Source organism: Nerophis ophidion, linkage group LG22 (assembly GCF_033978795.1).
Source record: "Nerophis ophidion isolate RoL-2023_Sa linkage group LG22, RoL_Noph_v1.0, whole genome shotgun sequence".
In the NCBI taxonomy this organism is placed as follows: Eukaryota; Metazoa; Chordata; class Actinopteri; order Syngnathiformes; family Syngnathidae; genus Nerophis; species Nerophis ophidion.
Window position 1 is genome coordinate 35135865 of NC_084632.1, and position 18108 is coordinate 35153972.

Genomic DNA, 18108 nt, shown 5'->3' on the forward strand with positions numbered 1-18108 from the left:
GGCGCTTACCAAAGGCATGTGGTAAAGGTAAGCATGCGCTAATAATTCTAAAACCACTTCTCACTCCGGCACTTACCAAAGACATGCAGTAAAAATTTGAGTGTGATGTAGGGATACCATCATGAAAAGCACATTTAATACAAAAAATGTTATTATGGTCCTACCTTTACTTATAAATGAAGTCCAGGCCAGCTCATTCCGATCAAAAGCATCGACAACTTGTTTCTAGAAGTCTTCCTTATCTTTCTTCAGTTTTAAAAGTCTCTCTGTCTCGATGAAGATCTTCTTTTATTACCTCCTGCTTCGATTGAAAGTCCAGTTTAGAAAACTGCTATCAGACCGTTGCTATCAATTAGCTCGGCTCCTCACGTGCGGGCAATGACAGTATTATCCTCGGACAACTCCCCCTCTCCTTCTGCTCCGTGGGTGATCTTTTTATCCCACCGCTGCCACCATGAAGTGTTATTGTATAAATAATACACTGGGTATTTAGGACTGGAACATGCTTTATTTCAGCCCGGTTGTTTACATAGCCAGCATAGGTGTTACATCCTAAAAAGGTCCGTCGTGCACCCCACTGCGTAATATCCGTTCCCAGCACATATCAGGTCACTCGTTGTCACTTCTTCTGCAGCCGAGTAGTCGCAAGAAGGATCACTAGCGCCCTCTACCACCAGGAGGCGGGAGTCATTTAATGACTCCCATTTGACACACGCAGCTACGGTATATTAATAAAACATAGCTGCTTACTGTTCTTTTTAGCATACCCGACCTTAAATCCTACTGAATAGCGCTTAATTTTCTTCCCTTTATGCGATTTCAAATTACCGGTATCGAAATCAGCCTCCTCCATTTTGAAAATGATGACAGGGGAAGTGTCACTCGTGACGTCACAAGTTTTACCCAGCGGTAATACTAAGCATGCGCTAATTATTTTGCGACGCGAGTTTGACCCGGCAGTAATTCAAGGCAGGCGCATACTATATACCCGGCGGCAATTCAAGGAAATACGGTAAATCCATTAGAAGAAGACAGCCTTGGACACACACATCTATACATTTGGCCATTCTGAACAAGTAATTTCCCGAAGTTATCTCATCCTGTAAGAAGCTATTTTACTAACAAGTTCCAATATCGCAAAAATGTGTAGAATCAACATTAAAATGCAATATTTCTCTCAACGAAGATTTGCATCAGCCTTTGATAGTAGGCTAATAAAGACACTTGTATCATGTGTTGCCTGCATTATAAGACTTATATAAGGCTTTTCATTATTTGTGGCTTCAGACAGATTTTTTATTTACAAACCCCGTTTCCATGAGTTGGGAAATTGTATTAGATGTGAATATAAACGGAATACAATGATTTGCAAATTATTTTCAACCCATATTCAGTTGAATATGCTACAAAGACAACATATTTGATGTTCAAACTGATAAACATTTTTTTTTTTTTGCAAATAATCATTATCTTTAGAATATGATGCCAGCAACACGTGACAAAGAAGTTGGGAAAGGTGGCAATACATACTGATAAAGTTGAGGAATGCTCATTAAACACTTATATGGAACATCCCACAGGTGTGCAGGCTAATTGGGAACAGGTGGGTGCCATGATTGGGTATAAAAGCAGCTTCCATGAAATGCTAAGTAATTCACAAACAAGGATGGGGCGAGGGTCACCAGTTTGTACGCAAATTGTCGAACAGTTTTAGAACAACATTTCTCAACGAGCTATTGCAAGGAATTTAGGTATTTTACCATCTACGGTCCATAAATCATCAAAAGGTTCAGAGAATCTGGAGAAATCACTGCACGTAACCGATGATATTACGAACCTTTGAACCCTCAGGCGGTACTGCATCAAAAACCGACATCGGTGTGTAAAGGATATCACCACATGGGGCTCAGGAACACTTCATAAAACCACTGTCAGTAACTAAAGTTGGTCTCTACATCTGTAAGTGCAAGTTAAAACTCTACTATGCAAAGCCAAACCCATTTATCAACAACACCCAGAAACGCCGCCGGCTTCGCTGGGCCTGAGCTCATCAAAGATGGACTGATGCAAAGTGGAAAAGTGGTCTGTGTTCTGACGGGTCCACATTTCAAATTATATTTGGAAACAGAGGACGTGGTGTCCTCCGGAACAAAGAGGAAAATAACCATCCGAATTGTTATAGGCGTAAAGTTCAAAAGCCAGCATCTGTGATGGTATGGGGGTGTATTAATGTCCAAGGCATGGGTAACTTACACATCTGTGAAGGCACCATTAATGCTGAAAGGTCCATACAGGTTTTGGAGCAACATATGTTGTCATCTAAGCAACGTTATCATTGGCGCCCCTGCTTATTTCAGCAAGACAATGCCAAGCTACGTGTTACAACAGCGTGGCTTGGTAGTAAAAGAGTGCGGGTACTTTCCTTGCCCGCCTGCAGTCCAGACATGTCTCCCATCGAAAATGTGTGGCGCATTATGAAGCGGAAAATACGACAACAAGACCCCGGACTGTTGAACAATTTAAGCTGTACATCAAGCAAGAATGGTAAAGAATTCCACTTTCAAAGCTTCAACAATTAGTTTCCTCAGTTCCCAAACGTTTATTGAGTGTTTTTAAAAGAAAAAGTGATGTAACACAGTGGTGAACATGCCCTTTCCCAACTACTTCTGCACATGTTGCAGCAATTAAATTCTAAGATAATTATTATTTGCAAAAAAAAAAAAAAAAAAGTTTATGAGTTTGAACATCAAATATGTTGTCTTTGTATTGCATTCACCTGAATATGGGTTGAAAATGATTTGCAAATCATTGTATTCCGTTTATATTTACATCCAACACAATTTCCCAACTCATATGGAAACGGGGTTTGTATTTTTTTTTTTTGGTCCTGGCTTAGAGTATATATCAGTACAGTGTCACTTTTCACTTAAAAAAACAACTTCATACATTTTTGCTTCAAATAACCTTTAATAATACATTTTAGTGAACTTTTTTTGCCATTTTGTTGCCATGCTTTTAGACCATTTTTGGATGTCGAGCCATGAAAACCAACGCAAACAATATTCTCTTTCTCCCTGTCCCCACCAGGACTTGTACTACCAGTCCTACGCTCAGGTTGGAGTACTCTTTGCTTCAATCGCTAACTTCAACGACTTCTACATCGAGTTGGACGGAAACAACATGGGAGTCGAGTGTCTCCGGCTGCTCAATGAGATCATAGCTGACTTTGATGAGGTAAACGCCTGGATTTAGACTTGGACTTAGACTGAGACAAACTTTATTGAACCACAAGGGAAATTTTTCCACACAGTAGCTCAGTTATAAAAGATGGAAAGGATAACGCAGGTAATGCAATTGATCACATTTATAGTTGTGCACATACCGTCGCGATCAAAAGTTTACATACACTTGTAAAGAACAAAATATCATGGCTGTCTTGAGTTTCCAATCATTTCTACAACTCTTATTTTTTTGTGACTGAGTGATTGGAGCACATACCCGTTGGTCACAAAAAAAATTCATGAAGTTTGTTTTTCTTATGAATTTTTTATGGATCTACTGATAACATCCTAATGGGCAGCAACAAAAATGAAGTCAACTATTTTCAGACCTAATTTCACCTAATTGACACAAATCGATAAGGACTTACTGATTGCGAAGGTAAAAAAAAATTAACAATAATATACAGTTTTAGTCAAAATTTGACATACAGGTATACTTGTAATGAACTCGATGTCATGCTGTCTTCGTTTTCCAATAATTTGTCATAAAAACATTCATGAAGTTTTTTATTTTATTTTATTTTTCTAAATTTATTATGAGTCTGCAGAAAATGTGACCAAATCTGCTGGGTCAAAAGCATACATACAGCAATGTTAATATTTGGTTACATGTCCCTTGGCAAGTTTCACTGCAATAAGGCGCTTTTGGTTGGCATCCACAAGCTTCTCAATCAATCAATGTTTATTTATATAGCCCTAAATCACAAAGGTCTCAAAGGACTGTACAAACCATTACGACTACGACATCCTCGGAAGAACCCACAAAAGAAAACTCACACCCAGTGGGCAGGGAGAATTCACATCCAGTGGGACGCCAGTGACAGTGCTGACTATGAGAAACCTTGGAGAGGACCTCAGATGTGGGCAACCCCGCCCCTCTAGGGGACCAAAAGCAATGGATGTCGTGCGGGTCTAACATGATACTGTGAAAGTTCAATCTATAGTGGCTCCAACACAGCCACGAGAGTTCAGTTCAAAGCGGATCCAAGACAGCAGCGAGAGTCCCCGTCCACAGGAAACCTGGTTCTGGTTGGATTTTTGACCACTCCTTTTGATTGATTGATTGATTGAAACTTTTATTAGTAGATTGCACAGTACAGTACATATTCCGTACAATTGACCACTAAATGGTAACAAACCACAATAAGTTTTTCAACTTGTTTAAGTCGGGGTCCACGTTAATCAATTCATGGTACAAATATATACTATCAGCATAATGCAGTCATCACACAAGTTAATCATCATAGTATGTACATTGAATTATTTACATTATTTACAATCCGGGGGTCGGGTTGAGAAGCTTTGGTTGATATCAGTACTTCAGTCATCAACAATTGCATCAACACAGAAATGGACATTGAAACAGCGTAGGTCTGACTTAGTAGGATATGTACAGTGAGCAGAGAACATAGAGAGTTCAGATAGAATAAGAACAAGTACATTAGAAGTACATTTGATTATTTATATTAGGTTATTTATAATCCGGGGAGATGGGATGTGAATGGAGGAGGGTATTAGTAAAGGGTTGAAGTTGCCTGGTGGTGTTGTTTTAGAGTGGTTTTGAAGGAATATAGAGATGCACTTACTTTTACACCTGTTGGGAGTGCATTCCATAAAAAGTGAATGAGTTAAGACCTTTGTTAGATCGGAATCTGTGTTTAACGTGGTTTGTGGAGCTCCCCCTGGTTTTGTGGTTATGGCGGTCATGTACTTCGGTATCAGGGAGGTGTAATGGATTTTACAGACTAGGCTCAGTGCAAGTTGTTTTACTCTGTCCTCCACCCTGACCCAGCCCACTTTGGAGAAGTGGGTTGGAGTGAGGTGTGATCTGGGGTGGAGGTTTAAAAGTAACCGGACTAGCTTGTTCTGGAATGTTTGGAGTCTAGATTTGAGGGTTTTGGAGGTGCTGGAGTACCAGGAGGTGCAAGCGTAATCGAAAAAGGGTTGGATGAGAGTTCCCGCTAGACTCTTCAAGGTGCTTTTGTTGACCAGAGAGGAGATTCTGTAGAGGAATCTCGTTCTTTGGTTGACCTTTTTGATTACCTCGGTTGCCATTTTATCACAGGAAAGATTAGCCTCTAGAATGGAACCTAGGTAGGTGATCTCATCTTTCCTGGTGATAACAATGTCACCCACTTTTATAGTGAAGTCACTGACTTTCTTAAGGTCGATATGGGACCCAAATAGGATGGAGTCCGTTTTACCTAAGTGTATGGATAGCTTGTTGTCAGCGAGCCAGGTGCAAATATTAAGGAGTTCAGCACTGAGGATTTGTTCCACCTGGCCGGATACCAGCAGGCCCGAGTCATCCGCTAACCGGAACAATTCACAGTCGCATGCTGATGGCATGTCATTTATGTATATTGGGAACAGTAAAGGTCCTCTTGACAAAATTGGTGTAGTTCAGCTAAATGTGTTGGTTTTCTGACATGGACTTGTTTCTTCAGCATTGTCCACAGGTTTAAGTCAGGACTTTGGGAAGGCCATTCTAAAAACTTGATTCTAGCCTGATTTAGCCATTCCTTTACCACTTTTGCCGTGTGTTTGGGGTCATTGTCCTGTTAAAACACCCAACTCCGCCCAAGACCCAACCTCGGGGCTGATAATTTTAGGTTGTCCTGAAGAATTTGGAGGTAATCCTTCTTCCATTGTTAAAGAAAAGGTGAGGCCTTTAATTCCAAGAACACCAATTCCTACAGTCAAGCATGGTGGTGGTAGTATTAAAGGGATGGCAAAATCAGGCTTGAATTAAGGGTTTAGAATGGCCTTCCCAAAGTCCTGACTTAAACGTGTGGACAATGCTGAAGAAACAAGTCCATGTCAGAAACAAATTTAGCTGAATTGCAACAATTTTGTCAAGAGGAGTGGTCAAAATATTAAACCAGAAGCTTGCCAGAAGCTTGTGGATGGCTACCAAAAGCGCCTTATTGCAGTAAAACTTGCCAAGGGTCAAGTAACCAAATGTTAACATTGCTGAAATGTATCCCGCATCCTCCAAATGATTGGAGGATGCGGAAAGAACTGTGGATTATATCGGACTGTCTACCCCGCAGGTTTTGAGGACCAGTCATAGACAATTTTAGAGTGAAAAGCAAATTTTGTTTTCACTCGCATACAAATCACTTTACTTTGATTGTTTTCCCTGGCTTCGAGACTCTCCCGAAGATCACTGCAGGAAGACACAACAAACTCCCTTTTTTGTCTCTCATGGACACACACCTGTTGTTGTGAACTTTGGACTAGCGACGGCAAATACATAAGGCCGCGGAACAGAGAGACACTATGGGCTTATACACACACAAACACAAACAAACACACACACACACACACACACACACACACACACACACATCCACAAAAAAAATATACGCCACACATACACCCTCCTGTCCCCCAATCCAACGCCCTCGATGGGGTGATGAATGGATGGTCAGCGCCTGAGAGCTGCGGCCTGCCACCATGACCTTGAACTACCTTCCCTCTGTTTTATTGAAAATTGTTTCATGTATCATTGATACTCGAATGCTCTAGCCACCTACGCAACCCCAAGAGGGACAAACGGTAGAAAGTTTTATGAATGGAAGGATATTCTGAGAAATAATTTTATCACATTTAAAGGCCTACTGAAATGAGATTTTCTTATTCAAACGGGGATAGCAGGTCCATTCTATGTGTCATACTTGATTATTTCGCGATATTGCCATATTTTTGCTGAAAGGATTTAGTAGAGAACATCGACGATAAAGTTTGCAACTTTTGGTGCTGATAAAAAAGCCTTGCCTGTACCGGAAGTAGCAGACGATGTGCGCGTGACGTCACGGGTTGTGGAGCTCCTCACATTTGAACATTGTTTACAATCATGGCCACCAGCAGCGAGAGCGATTCGGACCGAGAAAGCGACGATTTCCCCATTAATTTAAAGCAAGGATGAAAGATTTGTGGATGAGGAAAGTGAAAGTGAAGGACTAGAAAAAAAAAAAAATATATATATATATATATATATATACATACAATGGGAGCGATTCAGATGTTATAAGAAAAATTTACTAGGATCATTTTGGAAAATGCCTTATCTGCTTATTGTGTTACCAGTGTTTTAGGAAGATTTATATGGTCGTACCTGTACAACCTGAAGGTCGGCCCCGCACCTTTCTTCAGCACCAGTTGATGGGTGGTGGCGATGCCCATCTCTGCCCTTCGTAAGGGACCCTCTTCGAAACACGATCTTTCATGAAAACTACTCGTAAAAGTACAATTTATCCCAAAAGTTACTCAAGTAAATGTAACGGAGTAAATGTAGCGCGTTACTACCCACCTCTGCCGACGTCCCACTGGGTGTGAGTTTTCCTTGCCCTTATGTGGGCCTACCGAGGATGTCGTAGTGGTTTGTGTTGTGGTTTGTGCAGCCCTTTGAGACACTAGTGATTTAGGGCTATATAAGTAAACAATGATTGATTGATTGATCTGCCCCCTTTTTAACACAAATTATTTTCGATGAATTTATAACTGTTCCCTCCAACAACACCCGAACTCCAACATACTTTTCAATGTTCCTTTAAGCATTTTCACAATGACACGTCCAATCTAAATCAAAATTCAGTTTGATATAATTCCAGTTTTCTCTTTTTATAACTGTTTTTAAAAACAAAGATATTGTTACGAAAATTGGAGAGTGGATCCCAAGGATGCAGAGACTTAGTTTGATATAGTTAAATTCTTCCTTTATTTAGGTGGAAGTGGAACGTAGCCAAAAACAAAAAGCGATGGTGGAAATACAAAACACACCATGAATAAATAACTATATCAAACAATCGAAAATTGAACAGAAAACGCTAGACGAAGCTAGGATAACTTACTTCAAAACACGAAGTAAAACAAAGAAACAAAATGTTAACTAAAGACGCTAGACAAGGCTAAGATATAAATAAGCAAACCTGAGAGGAGCACAAGACAGACTAGAAAGACTGTGAGTTTGTAGGAGGCCAAGACACATGCGAGAGAACTTGCAGTGGAATACAAAGTTCCGGCACTGACAGGCCGTCGGCACCCAGACTAAATAGACCACCTAATCAGCTTTCAGGTGTGCACGATTGTCCAGCGTCACCTGCACTCCAGACTGTGGGCGAGAGCGAGAGTAAAACATGATGTGCAAACCAACACAGAAAAACATGAAAAATTCAGTTTACCACAGATATTCTTACAGCTTTTTAAGTCCTTGTTTAGAGAATTCCATGCTTTCAAACCAACAACAGACAAGCACAATTGTTTCAAATTTGTTCGCACTCTTGGATGTTTAAAGTCACACGGCCTTCTGTGGTTCTCATCTTCGGATGTGAACACATTACTTTTGTATGTGCTTCGGAAGAATTTTATTTCTCGCTCCGAACATCATTAATAGAGTACTCAATTCTACAATGTCTTTTAGTTTTAGTAATCTTGACCTAATGAAGAGTGGTTTTGTGTGGTCTCTATATTCCATCCATCCATCCATTTTCTACCGCTTATTCCCTTTTGGGGTCGCGGGGGGTGCTGGCGCCTATCTCAGCTACAATCAGGCGGAAGGCGGGGTACACCCTGGACAAGTCGCCACCTCATCGCAGGGCCAACACAGATAGACAGACAACATTCACACTCACATTCACACACTAGGGCCAATTTAGTGTTGCCAATCAACCTATCCCCAGGTGCATGTCTCTATATTGTACTTTAAAAATGATACGAATTGCTCTTTTCTGTGAAATAAAGGCATTATGTTGCTATGATATGTATTTACCCATATTTCTGCACAATAATTGAAATAAGATAGAATAATAATTGTATTCAGTCTTGAAAAAAATATGATATGGCTCTCACGGAAATACTTTTTAAAATATTTGGCTTGTATGGCTCTCTCAGCTAAAAAGGTTCCCGACCCCTGCACTAGAACATACAACAGCTTCAGGTTTCGACAACATGGTTTTAATATGCAAAAATATGCAGTTTTCTTTGTGCTTTACCCCATTATGTCTTCCTTTCTAGCTGATGGACAAAGAGTGCTACAGGGATATTGAGAAAATCAAGACTATTGGCAGTACATACATGGCGGCTGTAGGACTCGTACCAACAACTGACTCGAAGGTACGGACAAACATGAACATTGTACTGTATAAAAATCTGTACGTGCTCGTAGGGCTGGGCGATATGGCCTTTTTTCTAATATCTCGATATTTTTAGGCCATATCGCGATACACGATATGCATCTCGATATTTTGCCTTAGCCTTGAATTAACACTCGATACATATAATGACAGCAGTATGATGATTCTATGTGTCTACTTTAAAACATTCTTCTTCATACTGCATTAATATATGCTCATTTTAAACTTTTATGCAGAGAGGGAAATCACAACTAAGTCGATTCACCAAAACTGTATTTATTAAAGTTATTAGCAGGTGACTTTTCAAATGACGCTACATGTTAGCAGTAATGCTACTTTTGGTAGCAACAGGTGTGCCCCACACTTCACAAATTAAAGTTGTCTATTTGACATCGTCCCGATTGAAGCCGATCCACCGCCAGACGATGGACCCCCTGCTGTTTTTTCTTGGGAATTAATTTTTCCTTCATTCGCGCCTTCTTTCTGTCAGGCTTGCCACTGACAGTTTGTGTGTTTTAGTTTTTCCTGTGTGTGTGTTTAGTATTTCCTGTTTTTAGTTCCTGTGAGCACTCTTATTTTGTCTCTTTCCTGTTTTTTTTTTTTCCCTGTGTGCTGTTATTGGCACCTGGCCACACCTGGTGTCAATAAGCCCACTTCTATTTGAGTTTGTTTTTGTCCTCCAGTCAGTTGCTGGATTATTGTCATGTCAATGTCGCTCTTGTCGTTGCTACCTGTCGTGTCGTATCTTATCTTGTCCTGTCTATGCAGCGTAGCGGTAAGCTATGTTTAATTGCGGTTTTTAGCTCACTGCCTTTTGTTCCCTGCTTCCAAGTTTGTTTTTATATTAAATGTACGACTTCTGTTTCCTGCTTGATTCTTGATAGCTTCCATGCTAAGTTCCTTTTTGTTTTCTAGCTCCCATGCTAGCTCCCTTACTTTGTACCCTTTTGTTTGTTCTTGTTCTATTATTTAAATTAAATCATGTTTTCTCACTCCATGCCTGCCTCCATCTCTGCATCTTGGGGTTCGTCTACAACAAACTCTGACACTTTCTCTCGTATTACCACTCCCACTGCTTCGATAGCATCACAGCTAATGTTACCCAGTCTGCTACCTCTCTGCTCCGTGAGGGCGTATACATATGTGACGTGTGTAAGTTTGTATGCTTGCTGTCTGTGAGAAGGAGACAAGAAGGAGTGGGAAGAGCCTGTTGTGTAATGCCCGCAGCTAATAGCAACTGCGTGAGAACATATACCGTATTTTTCGGATTATAAATCGCTCCGGAGTATACGTTGCATGACGAGGGGGTTTTCGCAACTTACTGCGAAGGTTGTTCTCCCGGGATGCAAACGGACTTCTCCTGACAAGGGTAGCAGGTAGGAACATATTTATTATTCCAACTACAAAAAGGTGCAAAAACAGAAAACTACCCGAAGGCAAGCGTGACTATCGCACGCGGAAGCTAAGGCAAAAAAACTTAGGACATGAAACTATAGACATCAACCTCAGCAAACTGTGGCATGAAATAACTGAGACTTACTTGGCAAGGCATGAAGCAAACAAACAGCATGAACTATGGTAATGTATGAAACTACCAGTAATGACGCTTGGCCGACTGACTGTTAAGGCGGTTTAAATAGTCTCTTGATTGGAAACAGGTGCGCCGTCCCAACGCAAGAGGTAGGTGAAAATCACAAGTCGTCATGGAAACTAAAACAAACAAGTATGCACAAAAACAGGAACTAATGAAGTCTTAAAAATAACAGAAAATAACAAAAACATGATCCAGACCACAGATCATGACAAAATGCGTCTGTTCTCCCTTTTCTGTCCACACACTGTGTCTGCTTGTCAGTACTCTGTGATTGTGCGCTGACGAACATGCTCGTCTGCTCGTAAAGCCTGCAATGTCACAACTTGACGATGACGGGGGGGAAGGGTTGGACCGGTATTGATACTTTTTTTTTGATTGATTGATACTTTTATTAGTAGATTGCACTTTTTAGAGGTGGTATAGAACCAAATAAATCATTAGTATCGTGGTACTATACTGATACCAATATACCGTATAACTCTAATTGTACTCTTGTATTGATTATATTCTTATATACAGTATATCCCTTCTGTTCAAGTTGTATCCATCCATTCGTCCATAGATGAATGAATGGATGGATGAATGGATGGATGGACAGTCCATAGTTTAAAAGAAGACGGACATGATTGCAAAGGAAGAAAAACTATGATAGGGAATGGCAACGCTCACATGAACAATCATTGGCTTCAGGCCCTTTTTACAAAACCCTCTGACAGTTTCTCCCAACAGTCTGAATTTGTCTAAGTGCTACTGACACGGACACTTAAGATTTTGAACACTCTGAAGAAAAATTGCTTTAGCCTACATTTCTTCTCAGAAATATGTGCCTTCAAAATAGTTATCTCGGAATTATCAACTGGAAAACACTGTCAGGCCGTAGCTTGAGGTCTTGCGTAGTCCAAATATACATTTTGATAATAATACTAACATTAACAATTTTTTTTCTAAATTTCGGAACATGTGTTTCAACGCTGTTCCTTTTGCAGACCCTTGCTAACCCAAGGTCAGTGTCTTCCCAAACGCGATGCAACACAAGGCTTCTTGACCCTGTATCTTGTCTCTGAAGACACTTTTGACGTGATATATTCGAAAATAAAGAACTAAACTAAAATCGCTACATTGATGCACAGTCCAAACATATCAGTGTTTGCATCTATTATTATTAAGATTGTATGTAATTACTATGAGCTATGCACTGTTTATGCACATAAGTTAATTGGCTATCGTGCCCATTTGCCATTGGGTTGAGTGAAGTGTCAATGTAAAGTTAAAAAGTTAAGTCCTATTTCACTGTGTGACTAATATATCGGGACAAACTGAATTCAAGATTAAGTGTTAGGATTTGATCAAGATCAGAGACGGGAGGCAAGGTAGAATTACAGAAAGGGAACATTTAATAAGTCCAAAAAGTGTAGCAAAAGGCGATGGGGCAGAAGTGCACACCATGAATAAACAAACAAGAACAGGTCAGCTTAAATACTGACTGGTTGGTGCAGGGAAAACAACCTGGTCCTTAACACCACCAAGACGAAGGAGTTGATCATAGATTTCCGGAAGAAAAAAATCAATAAACATCCAACCACTGTACATCAATGGGGACTATGTGGAAAGGGTCTCTAACTTCAGGTTCCTAGGCATCCAGATCGAGGAAGACCTGTCGTGGAGTATGAACACCTCAGTGACCATCAAAAAGGCACAGCAAAGACTTTACTTTCTGAGACTCTTCAAAAAGAACAACCTGGCTCAAAAACTGCTTGTGTCCTTCTATCGCTGCTGAATAGAGTGTGCTGACATGCTGCATGTGTGTATGACGTGCCAGCTGCACGGTGGCAGAGAGAAATGCACTTCAGAGGGTCATAAAAACTGCCATGAAGATCACTGGCTGCTCTCTCCCCTCCCGAGAAGAACTGTACAGTGCCAGGTGCCTCAAAAAGGCCCAAAACATCATAAAGGACCCATCTCACCCTGGACATCAACTTTTTGAACTGATGCCCTCAGGCAGGAGATACAGGACAATAAAATGCCGGACAAACCGTTTTAAAAACACTTTTTACCCGAGAGCAATAGTGTCGCTGAACACAAGATAACAATAATGACTGTGAATGTGAGCTGTATGCTTGGTATTTTTATCTATTTAGGGTCCGCCCTGCCCATGGCAAAGGACTCCTGAGGAGTCCTTTGCCATGGGCCAAGGACCCTATTGAAACTGCTATGTTTTATTATTATTCCGCACCTACACGCTGTAATTTGACCCCCTTAACATGCTTCAAAACTCACCAAATTTGACACACTCGTCGGTATAGCAAACCTTCCCAACATATTAAGCAACCAATCCCCCAAAATGAAAATTGCGCTCTAGCGCCCCCTAGGAAAAAATTACAGACAAAACTGCATGTAACTTCTGTTAGGAATGTCATAGCGACATGAAACAAAAACTCATATGTAGGTCTGACTTAGGCCCAATTTTCATACACTCACTTCTTTCAGCAAAAATCTACAGGAAGTTGGCAAAAACCCCTTCAAAATAAAAATGTTGCAAAAAATAAAATTTTTGCCTCTTTGCGCTGTAATTTGACCCCTTTAAAATGCTTCAAAAGTCACCAAACTTGGCTCGCACATAAGGAATGGCGAATATTGCAATCTAATGAAAAAACCAAACCCCAAAACTCAAAATTGCGCTCTAGCGCTATTTTTGAATAAAACACTGAAAAAACTGCTCCTTGGAAGAAAACACAGATAAAATTGCTTGTAACTTCCGGTAAGAATGTCGGAGAGACATGAAACAACAACCTCTATGTAGGTCTCGCTTAGGCCTACATTTCATAGATTGACAACCCCCAACAAAAATCAACAGGAAGTTTGCAATCCCCCCTTCAAAACAAAAGTTTTGTAAAAACCGGTCACCTTTCTTCAAACATTATCTCCTCTGAGCTCGTTTGTTGTTTTGGCTTCAAACTCGCACAGAAGAGGGATTGAACCCTTCTGATTAAAAGTATAGAACAGAGTTTTGATAAGTTCTCAGGTTTTGATTTTACGCGCCTTCAAAGAACCCCTGTGCAAAGTCTCCTAAAAAATGTCATTTTTGCCTCTTTGAGCTGTTATTTGACCCCCTTAAAATGCTTCTAAACTCACCAAACTTGACACACACATCAAATCTGGCAAAAATTGCGATCTGATGGAAAAACCTAACCTCAAAACTCAAAATTGCGCTCTACCGCCCCCCTAAGAATACAACACGGACAAACTGCTCCTAGGAAGAAAACACAGACAAAACTGCTTGTAACTTCCGGTAGGAATGTCAGAGACATGAAACAAAAAACACTATGTAGGTCTTACTTACACCTACATTTTAATAATCAACATACTTTAGCAAAAATCAACAGGAAGTTTGATATTTTCACTTCAATACAACAACTGCATTACTTTCACAATGCATTAGATTCTCAAAATAGTGGCTCCAAGGCGTCTTCTACCGCTTATACGGCCGTGGGTCTCGGGGGCAGCAGCCAAAGGCGGACCCGACCAACGCTGCTTGCAGCTTTAATTATCTATGTTCTTATGTTTGTATGTGTTATGAATTTGCACTAAATTAGTTTTTTTGCATACAATGTACAATGACAATAAAGATATATTCAATGCTATTCAATCCTAAATTTGCCATGAAAGCGCTAAAACATACCGGTGTAGTGAGTTTACATTATTCACCCTAGGAACTTTAGTTATTAGAGTTTCGGTCGCACGTTTTTTCACGGGACACATTTCCGGTGTGGTTGTTTCTGGATTAGGAGATGCTGCTCCGTTATTGATTTAAGTAAAGTCTGAATGTCATTAAAACAGTTAGTTCCATCTTTTGACACTCCTTTCACTCCCGTCCTTGCACGCTACACCAATCCAATCCACTTTATTGATATAGCACATTTAAACAACAATAACGTTTCCAAAGTGCTGCACAGCCATGTTAAAAACAATATTAAAAAACAATATTATGCTCCACCAATGACTGAATAAAAACAAAAAATAAATATAAAATCAATATAAAAAATAGATATAAAAACAAATATGATTAAAAACAATTTTAAAGGGTAAAATCAATTAAAACAGTAAAATAGAAATCAAAGTGTATAAAAAACACAGAGGACGACAGAGGACCACACAACTCACGTACTGTTAAAAGCCAAAGAATAAAAGTGCTACACCGCTACAACAAAGATGACGGGGAGAAGACGCTGCCGAAGGTGAGCCACGTAATAAAATAAGACCACCCACAAAACGCCGCATCCGGAAGCGACTGTCTGAAAGTGGCTTGAAGATGATCTGTAAAACATAATCCATGCAAAATTTTGACCAAAGAACTACCATTACATGTTATGTAGACCACAAGAAGTGTTTTCCATTTAGAAAAAAATTTAAATAATATGACTTCTTTAATACGCCCTATAATCCCTATAAAAGATAAAAAATAGGCCATTCATCGGTAATGCGACTTATAATCCAGTGCACACTGTGATAAAAGGGTATCTGTTTGTTCGTTGTATGTCAACAGCAGTATGCATTTGATGTTTTCCAGGCAAAGTCCATCACATCACACGTCTGCACCGTGTCAGATTTTGCCATTGAGATGTTTGACGTCCTGGATGTCATCAACTACCAGTCTTACAATGACTTTGTCCTGAGAGTAGGTGAGTGGGAACACAATCACTACACACCTACAGTACAGTCCATAAATACCCCTGACCTATTGCACTGTGCACTATTGACACTGATTGCGAGTAAGTTTGCTCGGAAATGCATCAGAGAGAGCGCTTTCCCTCCAGGAAACTCGTCACAGCGAGACGTGAAGTTTTGGGTTCCATTGTGTTGGGTATCCTGTGAGGAGCTTGCGACAGAAGCTCTTGTTCGGTCCCAGCATAACACGGTTTATACATTGCCATCCGGTCCCCAGGCTGTGCGGCTCCGTGTACAAACCCCGTTTCCATATGACTTGGGAAATTGTGTTAGATGTAAATATAAACGGAATACAATGATTTGCAAATCATTTTCAACCCATATTCAATTGAATGCACTACAAAGACAAGATATTTGATGTTCAAACTCCTAAACTTTTTTTTTTTTTTTGCAAATAATAATTAAATTAGAATTTCCTGGCTGCAACATGTGCCAAAGTAGTTGGGAAAGGGCATGTTCACCACTGTGTTACATCACATTTTCTTTTAACAACGTTTGGGAACTGAGGAAACTATTTGTTGAAGCTTTGATCGTGGAATTCTTTCCCATTCTTGTTTTATGTGGAGCGTCAGTCGTTCAACAGTCCGGGATCTCCGCTGTGGTATTTTACGCTTCATAATGCGCCACACATTTTCGATGGGAGACTTGTCTGGACTGCAGGCGGGCCAGGAAAGTACCCGCACTCTTTTTCTTACGAACCCACACTGTTGTAACACGTGCTGAATGTTGCTTGGCATTGTCTTGCTGAAATAAGCAGGGGCGTCCATGAAAAAGACGGCGCTTTGACGGCAGCATTTGTTGTTCCAAAACTTGTATGTACCTTTCAGCATTAATGGTGCCTTCATAGTTACCCATGCCATGGGCAATAATGCACCCTCATACCATCACAGATGCTGGCTTTTGAACTTTGCGTCGATAACAGTCTGAATGGTTCGCTTCCCCTTTGGTCCAAATGACGCAATGTCGAATATTTCCAAAAACAATTTGAAATGTGGACTCCTCAGACCATAGAACACTTTTCCACTTTGCATAAGTCCATCTTAGATGATCTCGGGCCCAGAGAAGCCGGCGGCGTTTCTGGATGTTGTTGATAAATGGCTTTCGCTTTGCATAGTAGAGCTTTAACTTAAAGATGTAGTGACGAACTGTATTTAGTGACAGTGGTTTTCTGAAGTGTTCCTAAGCCCATGTGGTGATATCCTTTAGAGATTGATGTCGGTTCTTGATACAGTGCCGTCTGAGGGATCGAAGGTCACGGTCATTCAATGTTGGTTTCCAGCAATGCCGCTTACGTGGAGTGATTTCTCCAGAGTCTCTGAACCCATCCATCCATTCATTTTCTACCGCTTATTCCCTTTCGGGGTCGCGGGGGGCGCTGGCGTCTATCTCAGCTACAGTCGGGCGGAAGGCAGGGTACACCCTGGACAAGTCGCCAGAGTCTCTGAACCTTTTGATGATATTTTGGACCGTTGATGTTGAAATCCCAAATTTTTTTTGCAATTGCACTTTGAGAAACGTTGTTCTTAAACTGTTTGACTATTTGCTCACGCAGTTGAGGACAAAGGGGTGTACCTCGCCCCATCCTTTCTTGTGAAAGACTGAAAATTTTTTGAGGAGCTGTTTTTATACCCAATCATGGCACCCACCTGTTCCCAATTAGCCTGCACACCTGTGGAATGTTGCAAATAAGTGTTTGATGAGTATTTCACAACTTTATCAGTATTTATTGCCACCTTTCCCCAACTTCTTTGTCACGTGTTGCTGGCATCAAATTATAAAGTTAATGATTATTAGCAAAAAAAATGTTTATCAGTTTGAACATCAAATATGTTGTCTTTGTAGCATATTCAACTGAATATGGGTTGAAAATGTATTCTGTTTGTATTTACATCCAACACAATTTCCCAACTCATATGGAAACGGGATGTGTAGAAAGGACTTAAAAGGTTTGTGAACCAAACACACAAATAAAATGCTTCAGTTGAATACTTGATTTCAATATTTTAATTCCCAAACATTGTGTACATACAGTACTTGGGTTGCGGCTAGGCTGATTTATTTTTGTTGGCATTTGACCTTGATCCATCAAATCAACAAATCAATTGGTGTCATACATCACAGGTCTCGATAGGGGCCTTCCAAATCTTGCACAGCTGTGGCCAAGAGTTTTGGGAGAGACCTAAATCCGGTGTTTGACTCTGCTGTCTCAGTACTTTATTTTGTGTTTTCAAGCACTACAGCACTATTTAAGCCTGTAGTTGCCAGGCAGTCCACCCTCGCTCCATGCTGATGATCCATGCTCTTTTCTCGTTCCCCGTAAGTTTTGTTATTCATGCCATAGTTTGCAAGTTTTGTTTTATGTCCATAGTTT

At 40.4% G+C, this 18108-nt stretch overlaps 1 protein-coding gene across 1 annotated transcript in view; it reads left to right on the top strand.

The window, feature by feature from the left end:
• The window catches only part of adcy1a (adenylate cyclase 1a), a 196422-nt gene that overhangs the window by 172458 nt on the left and 5856 nt on the right, over window positions 1–18108 (top strand). The window contains exons 16-18 of the mRNA XM_061883768.1: window positions 3088–3234; window positions 9300–9398; window positions 15580–15691. Of these exons, the coding sequence (XP_061739752.1) occupies window positions 3088–3234; window positions 9300–9398; window positions 15580–15691 (358 nt within the window). The remainder of the gene's footprint in view (window positions 1–3087; window positions 3235–9299; window positions 9399–15579; window positions 15692–18108) is intronic.